Source organism: Enoplosus armatus, chromosome 8, assembly GCF_043641665.1.
Source record: "Enoplosus armatus isolate fEnoArm2 chromosome 8, fEnoArm2.hap1, whole genome shotgun sequence".
Classification (NCBI taxonomy): Eukaryota; Metazoa; Chordata; class Actinopteri; order Centrarchiformes; family Enoplosidae; genus Enoplosus; species Enoplosus armatus.
In genome coordinates this window covers 2,531,738-2,550,559 of record NC_092187.1, presented here as the reverse complement: position 1 = coordinate 2,550,559, position 18,822 = coordinate 2,531,738, and the positions used below count along the sequence as shown (strand labels likewise).

At 42.1% G+C, this 18,822-nt stretch overlaps 1 protein-coding gene across 1 annotated transcript; it reads right to left on the bottom strand.

The window, feature by feature from the left end:
* Positions 1-1,666: 1,666 nt before the first annotated feature.
* On the bottom strand, positions 1,667-17,970 carry dennd2c (DENN/MADD domain containing 2C). Its single transcript, XM_070909932.1, has 19 exons — positions 17,674-17,970; positions 16,926-17,589; positions 14,777-14,901; positions 12,972-13,054; positions 12,627-12,785; positions 11,583-11,661; positions 11,275-11,319; positions 10,002-10,189; positions 9,595-9,704; positions 8,925-8,994; positions 8,210-8,287; positions 7,760-7,900; positions 7,148-7,296; positions 5,756-5,933; positions 5,455-5,496; positions 4,578-4,686; positions 3,390-3,635; positions 2,631-2,717; positions 1,667-2,537 (listed from the first exon to the last, which is right to left on the bottom strand). Exons 1-19 carry the CDS (start codon positions 17,924-17,926, stop codon positions 2,506-2,508), a joined length of 2,838 nt encoding a protein of 945 aa, XP_070766033.1. The 5' UTR covers positions 17,927-17,970; the 3' UTR covers positions 1,667-2,505.
* Between the last annotated feature and the right edge of the window lie 852 nt (positions 17,971-18,822).

Below are 18,822 nucleotides of genomic sequence, written 5' to 3'. Positions count from 1 at the left end.
GGTTAAGTAAACAGTTAATGACAGTAATAATTTTCTTGCCCCAAACAGTTGTCCTATTGACTGACTTCCACCACAAAGTTCCAGGAAGACTTTCAGTGCGTTGGACTGAAAACTCTACTAAGCTTGTCCTGTCCTCGTCAGTGGAAGCACATGCAGGCAGCGCCCCCAAGTGGTCATGGCGGTGATATATTCTTATCACGTTGCTTGGGTGGCCTTTACATTAGTAAATGGCACATAGTACTTCCGAAAAAATACTAAGAGATTTAATTGACTGCTCCAACAAACTCCATCAATCAAATGTTTGTGTTTTGGTTAGGGCTGGTAGGGTTAGGGCCCTGTTTGGGGTGGGTTCTCCTCTCAGAAGAACCTGTTCTGCCAGAATCCTCCTTCCCTGCTCTCTCAGGGCGTGTCCTTCAACCAATACACCAATCCTCTGGAGGAGTCACTCCTCTGTACAGACGTTATTCAGGTGACTCCTTTTTTTGGATTTCAGGCCCCAATTGGACGCGATGAGCGAGGTGAGGTCAGAGGTACATGCTCACGAGCTATTTTACATAATGTGCTGGTAAATGTAAATCACAGAGTTAATTTGTAATGCAGTGAGCATCATGCAAAGGAGCTTCTGTCCTGGAGAAGGTGCCTCATGTGGAAAGGGATGATGGGAAATTGTCTCATCACTGGTGGCTCAAAGAGCAAGCGATGTCTACCTCCTGCTAAATCAGACGTTTTCAAGCCAGTGACATTTTTACTTGCTTATAATAGTGAAATATACCGTGTGTATAATTTCCCTGATGGAATAGGATGCAGCCCCACATTGCAAAACTGCAGGGCACCTTTAAATAGAATAAGGATACTTGACTGACAACTTAAGCCACTGTCTGATCCTCAAAACACATACAGACAATAGGACAACAAGATAAAATGTACATGCTGACTATATTTTTTCAGACCTTTTTTCAAGTGAACATAAGTGCAGGCTTGTCTTTTTTAATACTTTTCGTACTTGACAAAGGTGATGCTTTGTACTGCCTCAGGTGTGATTTGGAGTCATTTCTATAAAAAGACTAAAAACACATTCAGGAGTCAGTGTGACTTCAAGGATATGTTCACAGTTTTCAGACAATGGTCAGGTGCCCATATGAATATTGAAACAGGTTTGCTCTCTGAAACCATTCCCCCTGGTCGTACTGGCTGTAAAGAGATCGCTTCCTAACGTTTTTCCAGTGATTAAAATGTAATCAAAAGCATGAAGCCTCAGCCTGCCAAATGAGTCAGATTTAAGTGGATATCTTCCAATCTTACAGCCAATTCCCTCTTTTTGCTATATACTGCCACGGAAACGCAAGAGGGAAACAGAGAATTTTATAGTAAAAAGATTGTAACTTTGGAAGATTTCCACTCCATCTCAGCCTCATTAACTTCAGATAAACGTTTGAATACATTTTTTTGCACAGGATTTTGTCCCCCGGCTCTTACGTTGAAGGTGCATTAGGAGGTGATCTCTTAATGGTCAGTATGAACAGGAAGTACAGTATAGAATATACAGCAATATGGCCTCTCATACAAACGCTTGTATGTAATTATTATTAAGTATGCTTCCTGTAAAACCCAGTGTAATGCATTTGCATCATAAATAGCACAGTCACACATTAAATACTGTCCCTGTTCCATTTATTTAAAAAGTATGTAGGACACGTCATGCTTTTCTACAAAAATATTCCAAATACTGTACACTGGTTCTTACCATTGTGCAAAATGTAAAAAAAAAACAAAAATATTTACAACTCCAGTTAACAAGGAGAAAGTCAAGGACAGATGAAATAAAACAGACTTAATTTCCTCAAAATGTAAATATTAATTTTGACTGACATGGAGTTCCAATCAGAGTTAATAAACCTCCACTTAATCTGAACTTCAAACAAACAGAAACACAGTAAACAACAGGTTCTTACAGTTTGTGCTGAAACCAATGCAACATGGATAATGGAATATTACATCAAAATGTATAAAAACATGCACCAGGATGGAACGGCAGACGTTACTTTAAGTACTTACACAAGACTGGAATGCAACATTAAAGTTGCATTCATGTAAAATGCACACATTGTGCAGTAGAGCGGAATGTAAATGTGAAAGTCTTGCAAGTCAAAGAGGAAATAGTTACAACCACACGTGTTGAGGTTGGTAACTGAGGCGAAGTAGCCGGAATGTTTTTTTTTGTAGATTTCCAAAGACACAGTGCCTCGTCCTCAACGCTTCATAAAACCATACGCTGATGTAAAAAAAAGTTCCAGTTTGCGTCCAACAAGCAGCGCGCTGCTCTCGGATGGTTGTAACACGAGCCGAGGTCCTCTCGTATCCAAACTCTTCACCGTCCCGTTCACATCGGGACACAAGGCTCGGGACACACGTTCGTTTCCTCAGCGAGTCCAGCAGCGGCGAGTGATCTGGTTTCAATTGCAAAGTCTTTCATTTAAAAGCCAGGGCGCTGGTCTTTTATTTCTTTCATTTAATTTGTAGGAGTTTCATCTTGTTTCCTAAAAAAACAAACAAAAAAAAAGGAACCCATAATTAGCTGTTGAAAATTAACCCTTTGGAGAGTGAACATTTGATGATAGAGCAACACTTACCCAGTCCTTTAAGAAACTTGTTCACACCACTTGGCTCCGGTTCAGGGTACGAATCCAGATACTCACCCACTCTGACCTCAAAGAGACCTGGGAAGGGGTTGGAAAGGGGGAGCCATCGAGACAAAATTATGTACAGCGTAAGATATTCAACTTAAAACGAAAAAAAAGTTTAGATTCTCTTCGCATGCAGCGTGGTTCAGTGTTCTGGTATTTGCATGCAGGGATTTACCTTCTTGACCCTGCTTTTCAAACGTCCTGACTTTATGCTTTGACTTCAGTGCTATCTGTGACTCATTTCATTTAGCTCATATGTTTCAGGTTTCATATGATTGAATTAAAAACACTACCATTTATCCATTTAACAAAATTATGTGGAAACATCTGACTATGTGAAATCTCACTGGGACGATATTTAATATGTTCCTCCCAAACATCACGGAGCAACGGTGCATCCACGCTGCTCCAAATTAATCAAATGATTTCGTTTTCCTGTTATTATTTGAAAGCTTTTTCAGCTTTTACTTTTGTTGTATGCATCAACTTTGTTTGCACAGCATTATCAGAACATTAAAAAGGAAGGGACAGCTTAGATTCATGTAAAAAGCTTAAATAAAAGTGTTGGCTTGAAGGACAATACCAAATGATACCAGAGAATGTTTATTTTTCTTATTGATTTTATTATTATGAAAATGAGTTCTACTCTGTCACTACTGAGTGTGACCCTCATGATTACTGGCAGTGCTACATTAACACAATTACCTCTTCTTCCTCCTCCCTTGCACAGCTCTTTGTCTTGGATGAAGCCGGCAAACATCTGAGTATCCATGAAGAGCTGCAGGAACTGGCGGACTCCGCGGGAGGGGTGGGATTTGCGGAAGCTGTCACGCTGGAGCTCCCTGCTTCCGTTGGAGGACTCGACCATGTGGAGGGGATAGTGGCCCACCAGCTCCACGAACAACCGCACAAAACCCTCCGAAACCAGAGAGCTCAGGTCAGCCTGCTGACCTGGATTTGGGATGAAGACAAAGGGGTTAATGACAGACTCCAAAACAGATGAATTCTGCTGTGGTTTTACAAGAGGAGATATACAGTGCTTAGCAAATGTATTAGACCACCTGTCATAAAACACAAGAAAACACAAATATTTTAGAAATCTGTCAAAAACTTGTTTCAAACTAAAAATTGTATCGTTATTTATTAGGGAAATAACAAACTGGAACAACTAAATAGTCCTTATTCACATATATTAACCAGAAATCTTAATATTCTGTATGACCTCCTTTGGCCCTGATAACAGCTTGCATTCTTTGCAACCACTAAAACAAATGTTTCTGTTCAGGAATGCAAGTAAATTTTTTTTGTAAAACGGTAAATTTGAGAATTCATGGATAACAACAATAATTCTATTTTAGCATTAAAGAGATCATTTGGATTAAAGAGCTTGGCTTGCACATACTGGTGGATTAACCATTACAGAAACATCAGCAATACTGTTCATTTAGGGCAGCGGGGGCAAACACCTTACACTGGGTGGGGGGGTCTAATACATTTGTTAAGCACTGTATTTGTTTCATAAAATACTACAACATTCTTGCTACACGCATGTTAAAAGCTTACATGACTTGCTGACTTAATATTGAAACCTCTTTACTGATGTATTGTAATCATAATCTATTAAACAACATAAATAGGTCAAACTGCAGGTCATCGGCAACGCAGGCATTTTGTGCAGCTGGCATTAGCACGCCGAACAACAGGGTGAGCTGATGCTGCGGTGATGATGTCCAGGACCTGCAAATATTCTTTATCACTCCAAAAGGAGACAAACAAGGAACGTCATCTGGTGGTGACGGGGCGACTGCAAGGGCTTTATAAAAATCGGCAGCTGAAGATGCTGACACGCAGCGTCTTGTGGTTTGGCACGTGTCGGTGTCTGACATTACCGACCTCCACATCTGTCTCCACCCTCCTGTCTCAGGATATCTTCCCTCTCCTCCAGGATCTGCTGCAGCGCCGCCTGCAGTTTGCTGGGCAGGATGCAGTCTTCGTCGCCCAGCTGTCACACATTACAGGAGAGGTCAACAGCAGTCCAACACTCCTGACCAATCCGTTCTTAGGAATTAACAGCTGTACATTTTTTGTTTCAGTATAATTTTTAAATCAGGCGTACAAAAACAAACAAACAATGACCTAATGCTGCTAAACACTGTTTGTGTCACTGTTTCAAATCTCGTGTGCCAAAGTGTTTCACTGTCTAAATGCCTGCAGACTACATGTGTATGTCAAAGATTCTTGAGCCCTTTATTCAAACAATGTTGTACTTCATGTTCCCTGCTGAGGAGGGAAGCCACCCACCCAAGCTTTATTGACATTAAAGCTCTGTATAACAGACATCTGTTGCTGGAGTGGCAAGTCAACACTGCTTGTCCCATTAGCTCGTAGCTAATAGAGAAAGGGACTGAACAAAGATTAAGCTCGCTGAATTAAATGTCAAACAGGAACCCAGACAAATTAAGACAGACGTAATACAAACAAAACTAAACAAACAAGTGTATCATCAATTGAATGGGCCGAGTAATTACTGTTGACTGACAAACCTGCAGCTCTGAATCTGCCATGTGTTTGCATCATGACAGGATTCTGCCCTGGGCTTACATCCTGCATAGTTTCACCTCTTCTGTGTGCTTGAGGGTGTAACATCATTTTCTCTCTGTCGCCCTCAAAACATTCTACATGCAAACAAGAGACAAGTGTGGGCAAAGCCCTTTTTCCCCCACTGGGACCACACCCATCATTCCCATTATGCGCTGCTATGTGTACACACCTGAACTACGAACTTGTCTGCACACAGATCCACTATGAGCACCTGGGGAGACGGTGGGGAGAAAGAATGACAGTTATTGACTGCAAGAGTTCATTATTTCGCAACAAGAAGGTGAGCTGAGCCTGAGCTACAGTCCCTTCAGGGTGTTGCTCACACACACAGTGGAAGCTGCTAAGCTACTGTGGAGCCCTCACTGGTTCTAGACTCATCTTTACAACCAAAAGATGGCACCAAAACCACTACACAGAAACACGGCAAACTGAACAAGGATTAAAACATTTTAACTGAAAGTCTGACCGACCTCCTCGATGGGCAGCTCCAGCAGCTGTGGCAGGCAGGGCGCCAGGACCCCAATGAGAAACGGGGTGGGGGAGCAGCTAATGTCCAGCATGCTGGCTGGTAGCACAGGCACAAAGGTATGCTGCCAGGTGAAGGGGTACAGCAGCGCCAGCACTGCGTGGCCACACCGAGACAACACACTTCAGAGACCAGGGGAGGAGAGAGAAGATGAAACACTATTCAGTTCTTGCACAGATCACATGAGACAAAGAAATCAACCACAGCTCCCTGAAACTAGTGTGGTCACACGAGTGTAATTCTTTTCCACCACATTTTACAACTGGCCAACAGTAAGTGCTTCCAGCAAACAGTACTTGTATGAGGACGCTGTTAACTGTTCTATGCTAATACTCTTGGGGCAGTTTTATTACTACCAGCTCTGATGACACTCCTTGTCCCTTTACCGTCAGTGGCCTACAAGCTGCTAAATACCCCCTCCACTTCCTCCTTGGTCAATTTCTGGAGAAAAAACTCTTTTCATCTGTGCTCAGCGCTTTTTTTTTCCCCCTCCAAAGCACACTCATCTTATTCATTCATTCATCACCCGATTATCTTCTGGATTCAAAAAGTGACTCGTCATCCATCACCATTGTTCTCAGAAGTTGTGTCTTTCGAACAGCTGTTATTGTACTCCTCAGCAAAACTCTGAATCCTTCTATTTTTGATCACTTAAACCCAATTTCTCTTCTAAATTTCCTCTCCAAAATCCTTTGAACATTTAATACCCAACCAGCCGCTGGATAATTGTATTTCTAATAACCAAACTTAGTCAGTTTTAGACCACATGACTTTGACGTACTTTTGTCTAGAGCCTAGCTGATATGTTGGGAGGTTGACATTTGCTCGTTATCAGTATCAGCACATATGTTGGCAGATATTCTTTTCTCATAGCCTCCATTTTTATGTATACAAGGCTGTCATTCTACATAATTCAAGTCTGATATACCTTTGTTGTATATACACATTAGTTACTGTCAAATTTGAATTTGTATTATTCAACTGAGAAATGTCCAGCTAAATGAAAAAACGAATTTGCTCGTGTTTAGGAGCTTGGGCTGGGTCAGGACCGGTTATTGTTGTGGCCCTGTGGAGTGACTGTTGGCCTGTGCAAACAAACAAACATGACTGGACTTGCCATTGGGACTCTGCCATAGCTTAGCATTGGGGCCAAGGTACACACGGCCCTGGGCCTGTGTGATGTAATCAAGCATCAACTCTAGCTGGCACACATCGAGGGGGAGTCTAAGTTTTTTTTAAAATAGCTTACCTCAATATTTTTGAATCGGTATATCATCCTTATATGTACGCCGATGGATAAGTGGCCCTGCAGTATGTTGTGTTAGCACAGTAGTACCTGAGTTTGTCAGCGATAAAGATGACCCTCCTCTCAAGCAGAAGGGAGGCAAACACCTGCAGGAGTTTCCCGACGCTGAGACACTGCAGCAGGCTGTCGAAGTCCACGTGCTCCAGTCTGGAGTCCACTGGTCGACACAAAGTCAGTACCTGGCAAAGCGACAAGAGGGCAATGGGGTCAGGATGAGTATAAATATGGTGTTTTAATGTAGTTGTTCCACATTGTTAACCTGTATGTTAAGGAAAACCAGACTCTGTAGATGTATGTATATAAACGTTGCTCAAGACAAAGGACTGGTGGAGGATGGAGTTTAGAAGCCCAGTAGCAAAAACCTAAGTTGGCATCTTAAGAGAAAATAGTGATCTCGCAACATCTCCTCAGAATTGTTATTGGAAGGGTCATTACTTCGCTTATTTGAAGTCTGTAAATGGTAATGACTGAATTGTTTACTGTTGACGGCTGTCCCAACATGAACCCTTCAAAGCTGAAATAGCTCTCCCTATTGTTTACACAGATAACCTCCCATTCTGAGTCATTCTGAGTCTGCAGAAAGGAGTGGTTAGCAGGAACAAAACTACCAATTAACATTTCCTCTTTTGGTTTCAGGGTTACCTCATTCCCAGAGCCAGGGAGGAAGCTCTTGACGGTGACTGTGCGTCCAGGGGCCGGAAACGGGGCCTCCATCACGCTACGCATAAAAGGGTAGACCAGCGCTGGGGAAATCTCCCTGCGCCTCTCCACCTCCTCCAAAACCTGGACAGACACAGCCCAGACAACTCACCGTGTGTCCTGAAGGAACTAGCGGTGATTAAAAGTCTAAACAATAACACAGAGGCAAGATGCAGCTCTGCATGCAAATTTCTTCCTGGCCATATTCACACTTACTGTTTGTAGATTTCTCTCGGCCAACTGGAAAATGGGTGGGACACAACGACATGCAATACAATTCCATTTTTGAAAAACACACCCAGGGATTTGCTCAGGATTCTTTTCTATTATCTTCCTATCAAGGCTTCTATCGGCGAGAAACCAGAGAGCAGACGCATTGTATGGTTGCCTTACCTTTGCAAACAGGTTGAAACAGCCCAGTTTGCTGACAATACAGTGCACCTCAGGAAGCCTCTTCCCTTTTCCACTGGGCTTAAAGACACATATAGTTTCAGATGTCATAATGCAGGTAACAACAGAGGTATATATGACAAAAAAAAAACACTTAACTAAACAGAGAACAATCACGGCCAGAACATCAATAGCCTATTACCCCTTTTATTGTGTTTGTAGATAGAGGGAAAGAAAACAAATCAAGAGTCTAAAGTCGAACTCCATCCATGTTTATGATAGCAGAGCTTATCTACTGACAAAACAAAACATAAAACATTACTGTCTACACTACAGATAGAATAAACACAACAAAAAGGTAGTTAAATAGAGCTTAACAAGACCCATACAGCGTGTTCACAATAATACAAATAAACACAAAGAAAATAGACGAGGCTTGTTTGAAAAGGGTCTTAAGAAGATGTAAAAGCAGCTCTCCTTGTGAGGCAAAAGAAAGGGGGAAAATTATGGAATTCTTCTTACTCTCTGTCATTGATTCAGAAGTGGTTTATGGTCTGTGATTCACATGTACTGATTCACATCTCCTCAGAGATGTTGAGTAAGCACATGGCGGGCTGCCATGTCATCTCTCTCACACACACACACACACACACACACACACACACACACGCGCTCGAGTCAATGACTCAGATGCAACTGTTAATATATCCACACTCACCAAGATCTTACGGCAATAACAAAACCAGCGGCTGCCGTCCTCTCCAGTCAGGACAAAGGAGAAGGTTTCACTGTAAACACAACGCTGTTTAAATCACTTCTCGACTATTTACCGCCTTAAAACATGTAACCATAATTGTAAAACGCCCGCAAAAACAATATCTAAAAACACTGCCACATATACGCGTTTTAAAGACAGTGGGGCAGTGTAGGTTGAGATCACAACCCACATTACAACAATGTACCATACCCAGTAGAAAACAAAGGATGCCCCCAATGCCCCTTAGCACTCAGAGACTTAATTAGATCAGTTGAAACTTTAATTATCCCTGTGGGGAATTTGAGTTGTTGCAGCAGCAGCAGCTTTTGGTTACAGCTGAAAGCCGAGGATGTAAATAGGAAAAGAGGAAATGGGGGTATTAAACATAATACAGCCGATGATTACGGTGCTAACACTAAACTAAATACTGTATGTAAACAACATTTGTTAGAACACGTGTAAATTGTGTATAATGACCACAAAAGAAAATACCATAACATGCAGGAAATGAATGGAAGATGGAAAAGAATGCAGTGTCATGTTACCATTAGGCCAGTGTCACGGGACATGTTGGGTCACTTCTGTATACATTTAGCATGCTATTCAGACATTACTGTAGTAATGTGCTGACCTTGGCATGTGGGAGGAGGGCTTCCAGTCCTGTGAGTCGGGGAAGCAGAACTTGGGGATGACCTTCAGCTGATCCTCAGCCTCTCTGGAGAGCCGGGATGACTTCTCAAACTGAAACAGAGGGACTCCAGTTACAGCCTTTTCACACACAAACCTTTTCTTAAAATGGCCACATTTTAACACGACGACAACAAAAACCAGTTCCTGAAAGCTCTGGACTCACGTACACCTGGGGAAAGTCCCCTTTAAAGGATTCCTCATCATGTGAAATAAGAGTCATCTTCCTTTAATTTTGCCGGACAAGATTATATTTTGGACATGAAATTGTCCCAATCACACACAATACCATTCAGTTACAGCACCATGATCAAATTACAGTTAATTACAGTATTAAAGTGTCCTTCTAACCATTTTGGGGAACTGCTGTGTGATTTCAGGGGAGTAGGTGTTTCCTGGGGAGCCTTTTCTCAGTGACACCACCACGAAGATCTGGAAAAGCTGCTGCTGCTGCAGCTGGATCAGGTCTCTCTCCAGGGTGCGATAGCCTGGCCGGCGTTTCAGTGTAGACTGGATGTAAACTGATCTCCTGGAGCCTACTGGACACCACACAATGAGACGACATGGCAATGCTTGTCCTGAGACATATTCCATCCAGAGCAATGTCAGGCATTATAAATATCAATATATAGTAATTGTGAAGCTGACCCTGATTACACACACAAAGAGGAAGCTGCTTGGATGTGACTTTGTTTTATTTGATTGAGAACGATGAACAGAAGCCACAGTTGCCAAGGGCTTTAGGGAGGGCAACGTCGACCACTTTGGTCCAGATTTATATATCTTGACAAACAGTGTAGTGGAGGGATTTCCATAAAATCTGCCTTCATGAGTCACAGTTAAGTTGTACTGGTTTGTAGCCAAATACCTGCAAAACGAATGTCATTCCCATCAGCCTCAGCTGCAAATGTTAGCATGCTAACACGCTAAACTAAGGTGGAGTGCATGGTAAATACTTCCTAGTAGGCATCAGCATGTTATCATTTTCATTGTGCGCATGTTAGCATGCTAGCTTTAGCATTTTGCTCAAAGCACCGCTGGCGTACAGCCTCAGTGGTGTTAGCATGGCCGCGGACTCCTAGTTTTGTTTTAATCAGTTATTTAGTCTTTAGAGTATCAAAACGAATAACTGAAACTGTCAAGTCAACGTCTTGCAATTGCTTTTTTGGTCTGACCAGCAGTCTAAAACCCAAATTTGCAATTTTAGAAAACAAAGGAACACAGCAGGTCCACACGTAAAATAATCTGAAACCAGCGAGAGCTTGACATTGATTGATTATTGACTTCAACAATTAATCACATTTTCAGATGACTAATTGTTTCCACACTAGTCTTTTCTGTCTCAGTCACGTATAATCAGGTGCATTATGGTCCCGTTATGGGCGTATGTCGCTTGATTGAACAGACATATGTAACATGGCTGGCATTAACCAACCATACGATAGAAGAGCGATAATAACTTCCCTGGAGCTAATCAATTCTTCAGAGATGCTTATGACAGTTTTTGATGAGAATGAATACTGATTCCGTACTCCATACAAGATTATGTACCTCTAAACGGTAACCTGAAAAGCAGACTTCACATAAAAGGGACATGAGAGACATTTCAGCTCTACGGCGATACCTTTGGTGTTGTCCTCAGGGTCACTCTCTGTCCCGCTGGTCTCCTCTGTTGATATGAATTCGAGGAGGGAGAGATTAGGGAGAAGCAGAGGGGAGGAAAAGGCTTGAGACGCCATAATCAAAAGCAGACAGTCGGCCTTTGTTTCATAATCAGCCGCTTTGCAGCTGGCCTTGTGTGTACCATCAAGAGCTGGGTATTTCCACCAAGAGGCTCAGCTAAATCTTATTGAAGTGTTGATGTGGGTGACATATGGGCATCTGTGACAGTCTATGGAAGTGTGTGTGAGTGTGTGTGTGTGTGTGTGTTACCTCGAACTGAAACTCCCTGGTTCTTTACTCTCTTCCTCCCTCGCTTGTCGTCAAAGATGGTCTCAATCTTGTTGACATACTTTGTAGTAGAAAACACACACACACACACACACACACACACACACACACACACACACACACACACAGGTACTTGTCAGCCCCCATAATTTCATAATTTCACAGCCATTACAGAATCATGATTACAGGGAATCATGACATAACAGCCACTAAATACATAATTATATTACAGATTTGCAGCATTTTTTTGTTTACCCTTACATTCTTGCATTCTACTGTTAATGCCCCGAAAGAACACATATTTAATAGTGGAGGCCCTGCATTAATACACAGAGCTGTTCAACACAGAAACAGAAACATACAGGAAGCTCATACTTATCTTGAAGAAGACACACAAAGCCCTGCCAGCGCGTGGAAAGAAACTAAAATGCCCCTTCTAAGATAACAGTACAGTTGTTAAGCAGAAAAATACATAACGAGGTGTTATTATGCCCATTTTCGTTGTTTTAACATCTGTGTCAAAGATGTGATCTAAAAGAGTTTAAGGACAGCTAGTGAGCCAAATGTTATGTTTTATTATTACTACGGAAGTTATTCATTCTAAACTTGTTGGGTTTTTGTTTTTTTTAAAGTTACATAAGAGCCATCACCTTTGCAGATCTACGCCGGTACGTCTGTTTTATTACTGTACCTTATCGTTAAAGTTCCTCCCTGTCGACAGTCTTTCCACTGCCATGAGTCGTACGTTCGAATTCATGCGCTCTGTCCGAACTCTCACGAAGCATTCGCGCATGCTGCTCTGCCACTATCTATTTCTTTCAGTGTCCTCTCCTTCCTGCTCGACAAGTCCCCGCCCCCTTCTTTTCCTTCCAACACACCACATGATTCATCACTCAACAGAAGGCATACTCCTTTGTTGGTCTACCATATGGCAATATTAAAAAAAAAAAACCCATCTCAGTCAACCACTGTATGCAAATAACAACGGTGTGTGAAAACTCATGGCAAGATCCACTTCTCATCTACCTGAGGAGTCCTCTGTGGTTTTTGAGTGCTTGTGCGCAGGGGTGTAGCTGGTTTGGGAGTTTCTGCAAGGGTTGAGGATTTGGATGCTGTTGACGCTTGGAACCTCTTCCTCTCCACTTTGCCAGCGTAGCCTTGCAACGTTTGGGGTTTAGGAGGTAGCTGGAAGACAAGAACTGTGGAGTTAACGCTTGGTTTTAGGTAATTACATAGTACTACAATACTTCCTTCTTCCTCCCAGGTTAGGTTGCCAGGTTAGGCAGGGATCATTTGATACACCCATTAATTCACACCCAAAAATACTTCTGTAGTGCGAGAAGAGGACATAAATGAAATATCTCCCGTTACCTTTGGGACTTGAGGCCTTCCGACAGGGAGACACATGGTGGATAGCTTGACATCCTCATAGGGGTTATCTCTGGTGACTTCACCTGAGGGAAGAAAGAGTGTTGGGAAAGATCTTTTTTTTTTTTTTCTCACCTTTCTTAACATATGAAAAAAAGAAAATGAGTGAGGGGTCTGCTGTGGATATGAAAATGATGACTTTCCATCACAAAGCTGGAGCATTTCCATATTATTCTTTTCTGGTTTTGATGTGTTTTGATGTTACAGGTTCAACAACTTCAACATCTTTATTTTAAAAGACCAGTTGTAAACCTGGGAATTGCATAATAATTCCTAATCATTCCCATGGCCACAGACAGGGGTGGTTATTATTGTCATTATTGATTAATCTGTCAATTATTTTAATATATATATATACACATTTCGCTGTGATTATATCTTCGATGATTGCATGTGACAAATAAATTGATTGATTGATTGCTTGTATATATCTATATCAATTTATCTTAAAATTGTTTTGTCTATAAAATGAAAATAGTGAAAAATGCTGTGTGTAATTTTGCAAAGCCCAAGGTGATGTATTAAAATTGCTCGTTTTATTTCACATGTGAGAAGCTGCAACCAGATACATTTTGGCATTTTTGCTTGAAAAATGATTATTCATTATTAATTACGATTAAATAGTCGCAGATTAATTCTCTGTCAATTAACTGATCGTTGCACCTCTAGATATAGAAACTTTTCATTTCACTGCAGTACCACCATGTGTCAGTTTCTACCATTGGAGTTTACTGCCATGGCTGATGTCACCGTCACTGTTATATAATGTTAATACTGTTAAATAATTATATTGTTTCTGATGCAATCACTGAAAGGTGCGCACAAATCTCTCCTACACATTACAAAGGATGTAACATTTATCCTGCATTCTATTTTTTATAGCTTGCTCCTGCATTTTTGATGAACGCTTCTTTATAAAGAAACTGTTGTCTCAAGATAACAAGTTATTTTAAAAAGTGGGAAATCTCTTCAGGCAGTCCCTGGTTTGAGTCCGGCTGGGCTACCTTTATTACCTTTATTGCATGTCATTCACCATTTCTTTCCCCCTCATTTCTACTACAATAAAAAGGCATAAAAACGCCCTGAAAAATATTGATTTTATATTACCTTTTATCCATGACTATTAATTTGTACATTTGAACCAAAGTAGCCTTTCATGGCTAAAATAAATGAAAATTCACCCTTGTGCAACTGTAACTAATAACTACCACTAACATATTGTGTATAATCTTAATATCAGTCCCACTACCTATAACACAATTATTACAGACAAAACAGATGACTGAGACATGTGCGCTCCTTGAATAATCCCGATTCCCTGACTTCAGAAGTCATCCAATCCGCTGTCTTTTCCCAAGTTGAATGTTACTCTCAAAATATCACAATATTGCAGAAACTGTAAGGTCTGTGTGAAACCAGGAGTGGGAAACAGGCCCCTTTCGTAGACATATGAAATTATTTTTCTTGATCAGTTCACATTGCTCTTTAACAGGCTCTGTTATGGCAATATAATACATTTTAAATGGGGCATTTAAGTATCAGAACTGTACGTTCAACCAATGACAAGCACCCAACAGTCTTTAAGACTTCTTGTCTTTGTCTTTTTGACAAACGCAGTGTTTTAAGTTAAGCAGTTTAAAATACAGGACAACCAGACAGTCGATGCAACGATCAAAAGCTCCACAGGTTCTTTCACGACAAGCTCCACAATGTCTTCTTCGCTTTACATGACACGGAGTTCGACTTACAAACGATGTCCTCGTAAATATTGTCATCAGAGTAGGCATGGTAAAGGCCTGAGTGCCTGGCCTGGCCTCCCGCCGTGTCTTGCTTCGCCGTGAGACGCGCTGCATCCTCATACTCAAAGGACTTCCTGTGGCAGGGAGGGAAGGGAAGGCAGTGAACAAGAGGGGCCTGGATGCTGTCATAAAGATAGCCACGATACTTTTGTTTGCTCTGTTGTCTTATGTGGAGCCAGCGTCCCACCATAAAAATTCCTAATGTTGATATCAAACTGTGTCTTGTGAGCGTGATAAACTGTCATGAAAGGAAATGACTGGGCATATGGGACGAAAGCTGTTAAAAAGCAAAACAAGGAATAAGTATGACCGGATTTAGACAGAGATAGCAGTTGGCAATATGACAATGTCAGATGTCCTGGTAAAAATTAGGTCACTGTGCAACTTTGCTCTCCTGGAAGCTTTGAAATGTAGATACAGCTTCATTTAGTTTTAGCTGATCTTACAATCATCAAGTTTTAAGTGGTCACATTGTTTTACATGTAGTTGATTTTAGTTCTTTTTGTCGTGCACACAACACTCAGTCAAACTCGGTGCTGACACAGACACCGTTACATGATTTATGTTCAGATGTGATGCAATACCTAGCCCCATGGAGGTATTTCATAATGTACAAGACTAATAGCTTCCTCTCAAGCTGGTAAACAAGCAGCCGTGTGGAATGACGCTAACTGTGTGCAGACATGAGAGAAGGCTGTAGGTGAGAGAACGTTGTTGGCTTATAAACTAAACACGACATTGGATTACACTGCCAACGTAAGTATAATGGCAATATTGTACCACAATTAGGGGGTTTAAAGGCCTGTTTTTACAGTAGCTTTAGCTATGTTGCCAGATTGGGTGGCCTTCTGTCCAATTGAAAGGCACTTCTTATTTAACTGGGTGGGTAAAATGTTTTTTTGGGCAGCTTGTGACAATTTGGCCTACTTTTTGTACCATTTGGGCAGTGTCCCCCAACGAGAGGTTAGGCTATATTCCAATTAACCAGGGCCCTCCTCTCCTCAACACAATGTCTGCTAACTGATGACCAAGAAAAAAAAACAAATGTCATTTCAGTTTATTACAATTAGGCTATTTTTTTTCTATTCAAACTATCATTTGGTCATAGCTCTGTGATAAAAGACTAGTAAAAGCTTTCATCTGTTCACTTAAGTGAAGCCTTAGTATTAAAGACTTACTGGAGATCATTTTTGTTATTGTAACCACAGTTTGCATAATTACACTAAAACACCTGCGTTCTTATCGGTTTTCTTCTTGCACTCATATTGAGGCGTCAGGCTCCTTCCCATTCATTAATTAGGAAGCAGACCTCGTATAAATATACACTCAGTTGCCAGTTTATTAGGTACAGCTAGCTGAAATGAATGAGGTCTAATACAACAGTTCTGCAATAAACCCCACCTTTGTGGTGGTTATAATGTATAATGTTTCTATTATTTGGTCTAACCCCTTTATATCAGTGAGGGAAGGCTGCATAACAGAAACACTTCTCAAACTCAAAAGTACTATGAGGCTTTATATGTTTTTGTTATTGTCATCTCCTGGACAGTGTTTGGATTATAATGAAAAGACAACGCCGGGACATGACAGCTACAGAGAAGTCATGTCACCTAACAAGCCCTGAGCTGAACGTGTACACAGGTTACACAGTTATGTTTTGCTTTGCTTGACCATGAGTGAATGATTGAGCGAGTGTGAGAGTGTGTGTGCGTGCCTGTAGATGATGACCTGGGACCCGTGGCTGCTGAGGAACTAGGCCACGTCCAGACAATAGAGGACAATGCTGCCAGATATCGTGTGACATCACACCTGGACCCCAGCCAGCAATTACACGGAGTACCTTCCCCCCAAAAAACTGCCCTAAAAGCACTCACAACAAACACCACAACGTGTTTTAGACCGTCCAAAAAAAAAGAGGACAGTTTTAATACATATTAAAAATATATATATATGAGTTCCCTTATTCTATCAGCTGGAGATGTTTTCTTCAAAAACATGATTCAGATCAAATAAAGCACTGCAAGAAATTCCATCCCCTTTCAATTTTTTAAAGGTTTTTAAGAGTTATTGGTGCTCAGCTTTTAGTGCATTGACTCACCTGTTCTTTTTATGCCTTGAAAGCCCATTAGTCTTTGGAACTGGACATGGAGGAGGTGGGAAGCAAGGTGGGTGGGCCGCCCTCCTACTCCTCGTCTTGGAGTGGTTGTTACGAGGGGATCTGCTGTCCATTGTGGTCCCTGTGTTGGTTCCCCGATACTGGAATGTCCGCTGAGGTTTGGGAGGAGGAGGAGGAGGCTGAGCTTCACCTGAAGAATCCCTGCCTTTCTCCCAGAGCAATCTGTCCCCCTCAAGCTTTCGCCAGAAACCCCGTGAAGTGTAGAAGTTTCCAGCAGGCATGTTATCTTCTTGGTCATCAGTTGATAGAGGTAGAGGTTTAGAAATCACTTCAACATCCAAGATGCGATCCATTTTTTGGTCCCCATTGGCAGTGAAGATTTGTTTACCTGTAGCGTCAGCACTGTTAGCCTCCACTCCGGGAGACGCAAATATTTGTGCTGCAAGTTGTTTATTTCCTGGGCTTGTGGTTGAAAATTCAGTGGAATATTTCTGCAGAGGTTCTGACTTCCTACCAACCACACCATGTCCAGCTTGTGCTGTGCATTCCCGAAAATCTAAGCCCAAGCTCTTAGCTTTTGAGAGGCTGGCTTTTGCATGAAATCCCCCTCTCAAACCCTCGTTGGAACATCCGTTGCCCAGGACATCTCCAGACAGACTTCGGGATACAGTCTTAACTTTTGAGGGGTTGGCTTTTGCATGAATCCCCCCTCTCGATCCTTCGTTGGAACATCCGTTGCCCAGAACATCTCCAGACAGACTTCGGGATATAGTCGGAGGGTGTGCTTTCACCCCGGCATCCTGGCTGCTGCCGTGCTGACTCCGACCTTCCCACTGGGAGATCTTGTCCCTGATGCTAATGCCCTGCTCGTGAGAAGGGAGCCTCCCTGACTGACGGCCCTGCCAAGCCGCGGCGGCCCCTTTCTGCAGGCGATCAACTTCACCACCCCCTCGCCTGCCCTGCTCCAGCCTCAGAGCCAGCATGTTGAGAGGGGGCTCACCCTCAGTTCTCCATTGGTGTATGCATCACAGATTTCCTCGCAAGGACGGACAAAAAAAAACCCCCCACTGTAATATGTTGTCAATTAATCCAGAAATGATAAGTAAAAACAGGAGCGCCACAAGGTTTATGGTTCTAACTGTTCCTTTATGTCTTTATGCGTCTTCTTGTGCTATTAGAGCGTCATTTCCCCCCTTGTCTCCTTTTGTAAACAACCTAAAAAGAAGACAAGACACAAAAATTACTCATCAATCACTGCACTTAAAAACAAGCCCAGACAGCACTCCGCGGGGTCAAAGGGATACTGAGGCAACACAGGAGGACACAGTTACTTTTGAAACAGCGCACATCTGAAGCAGTCTACAACTTGCAGGCAGGGACAGAGAGGGGGTCAGGAAGGACAGGCTCCTGTCAAGGTCGGTTTCCAAAAATAAATCCAGTGAGAATAAGGAAAGGCAGTGACAGGAACAAGGTTACCGCAGGTTTCTGCTGCCGTGTGTGTCTTGAGCCTCCCCAACCCTCCTCTAGCCCCGGGGGAATTCTGTCTTCTTTGTAGCTGTCGTCCTTAACCGCGTAGCCGGCCAAAATACGAAACGCCAATGATACAGCAAAGCATTAAATCTAATTTAGTGCTCTTGCAAAGCTGACTGGGAAGAATGCACATTTTAGGTGATCTCAAAGAGCTTTAGAGGCAAGAAAACACGTTGATCTTAAAAGCATACATTTAGAGCCAGTGACAATTAGGCGACTGATGGAAAACATTTTAACCACACCTATCTACGCAGTGGAAGAAAAGCTCCTCAATCGGTTGAGCTATTTATCAGACACAACATAAAAACATACAGGGCTGTAGACTCTGACTGACGCCTCTGTGCCAGGA

Excerpts from the sequence above, each read along its gene's own strand:
- dennd2c (XM_070909932.1), bottom strand. The coding sequence starts at position 17,926 with ATGCTGGCTCTGAGGCTGGAGCAGGGCAGGCGAGGGGGTGGTGAAGTT. Across the intron at positions 13,055-14,776 it reads TATTTACGAGGACATCGTTT|GTGAAGTCACCAGAGATAAC; the intron begins GTAAGTCGAACT and ends TTCTTCCCTCAG. Across the intron at positions 7,901-8,209 it reads GTTTCAACCTGTTTGCAAAG|GTTTTGGAGGAGGTGGAGAG; the intron begins GTAAGGCAACCA and ends GTGTCTGTCCAG.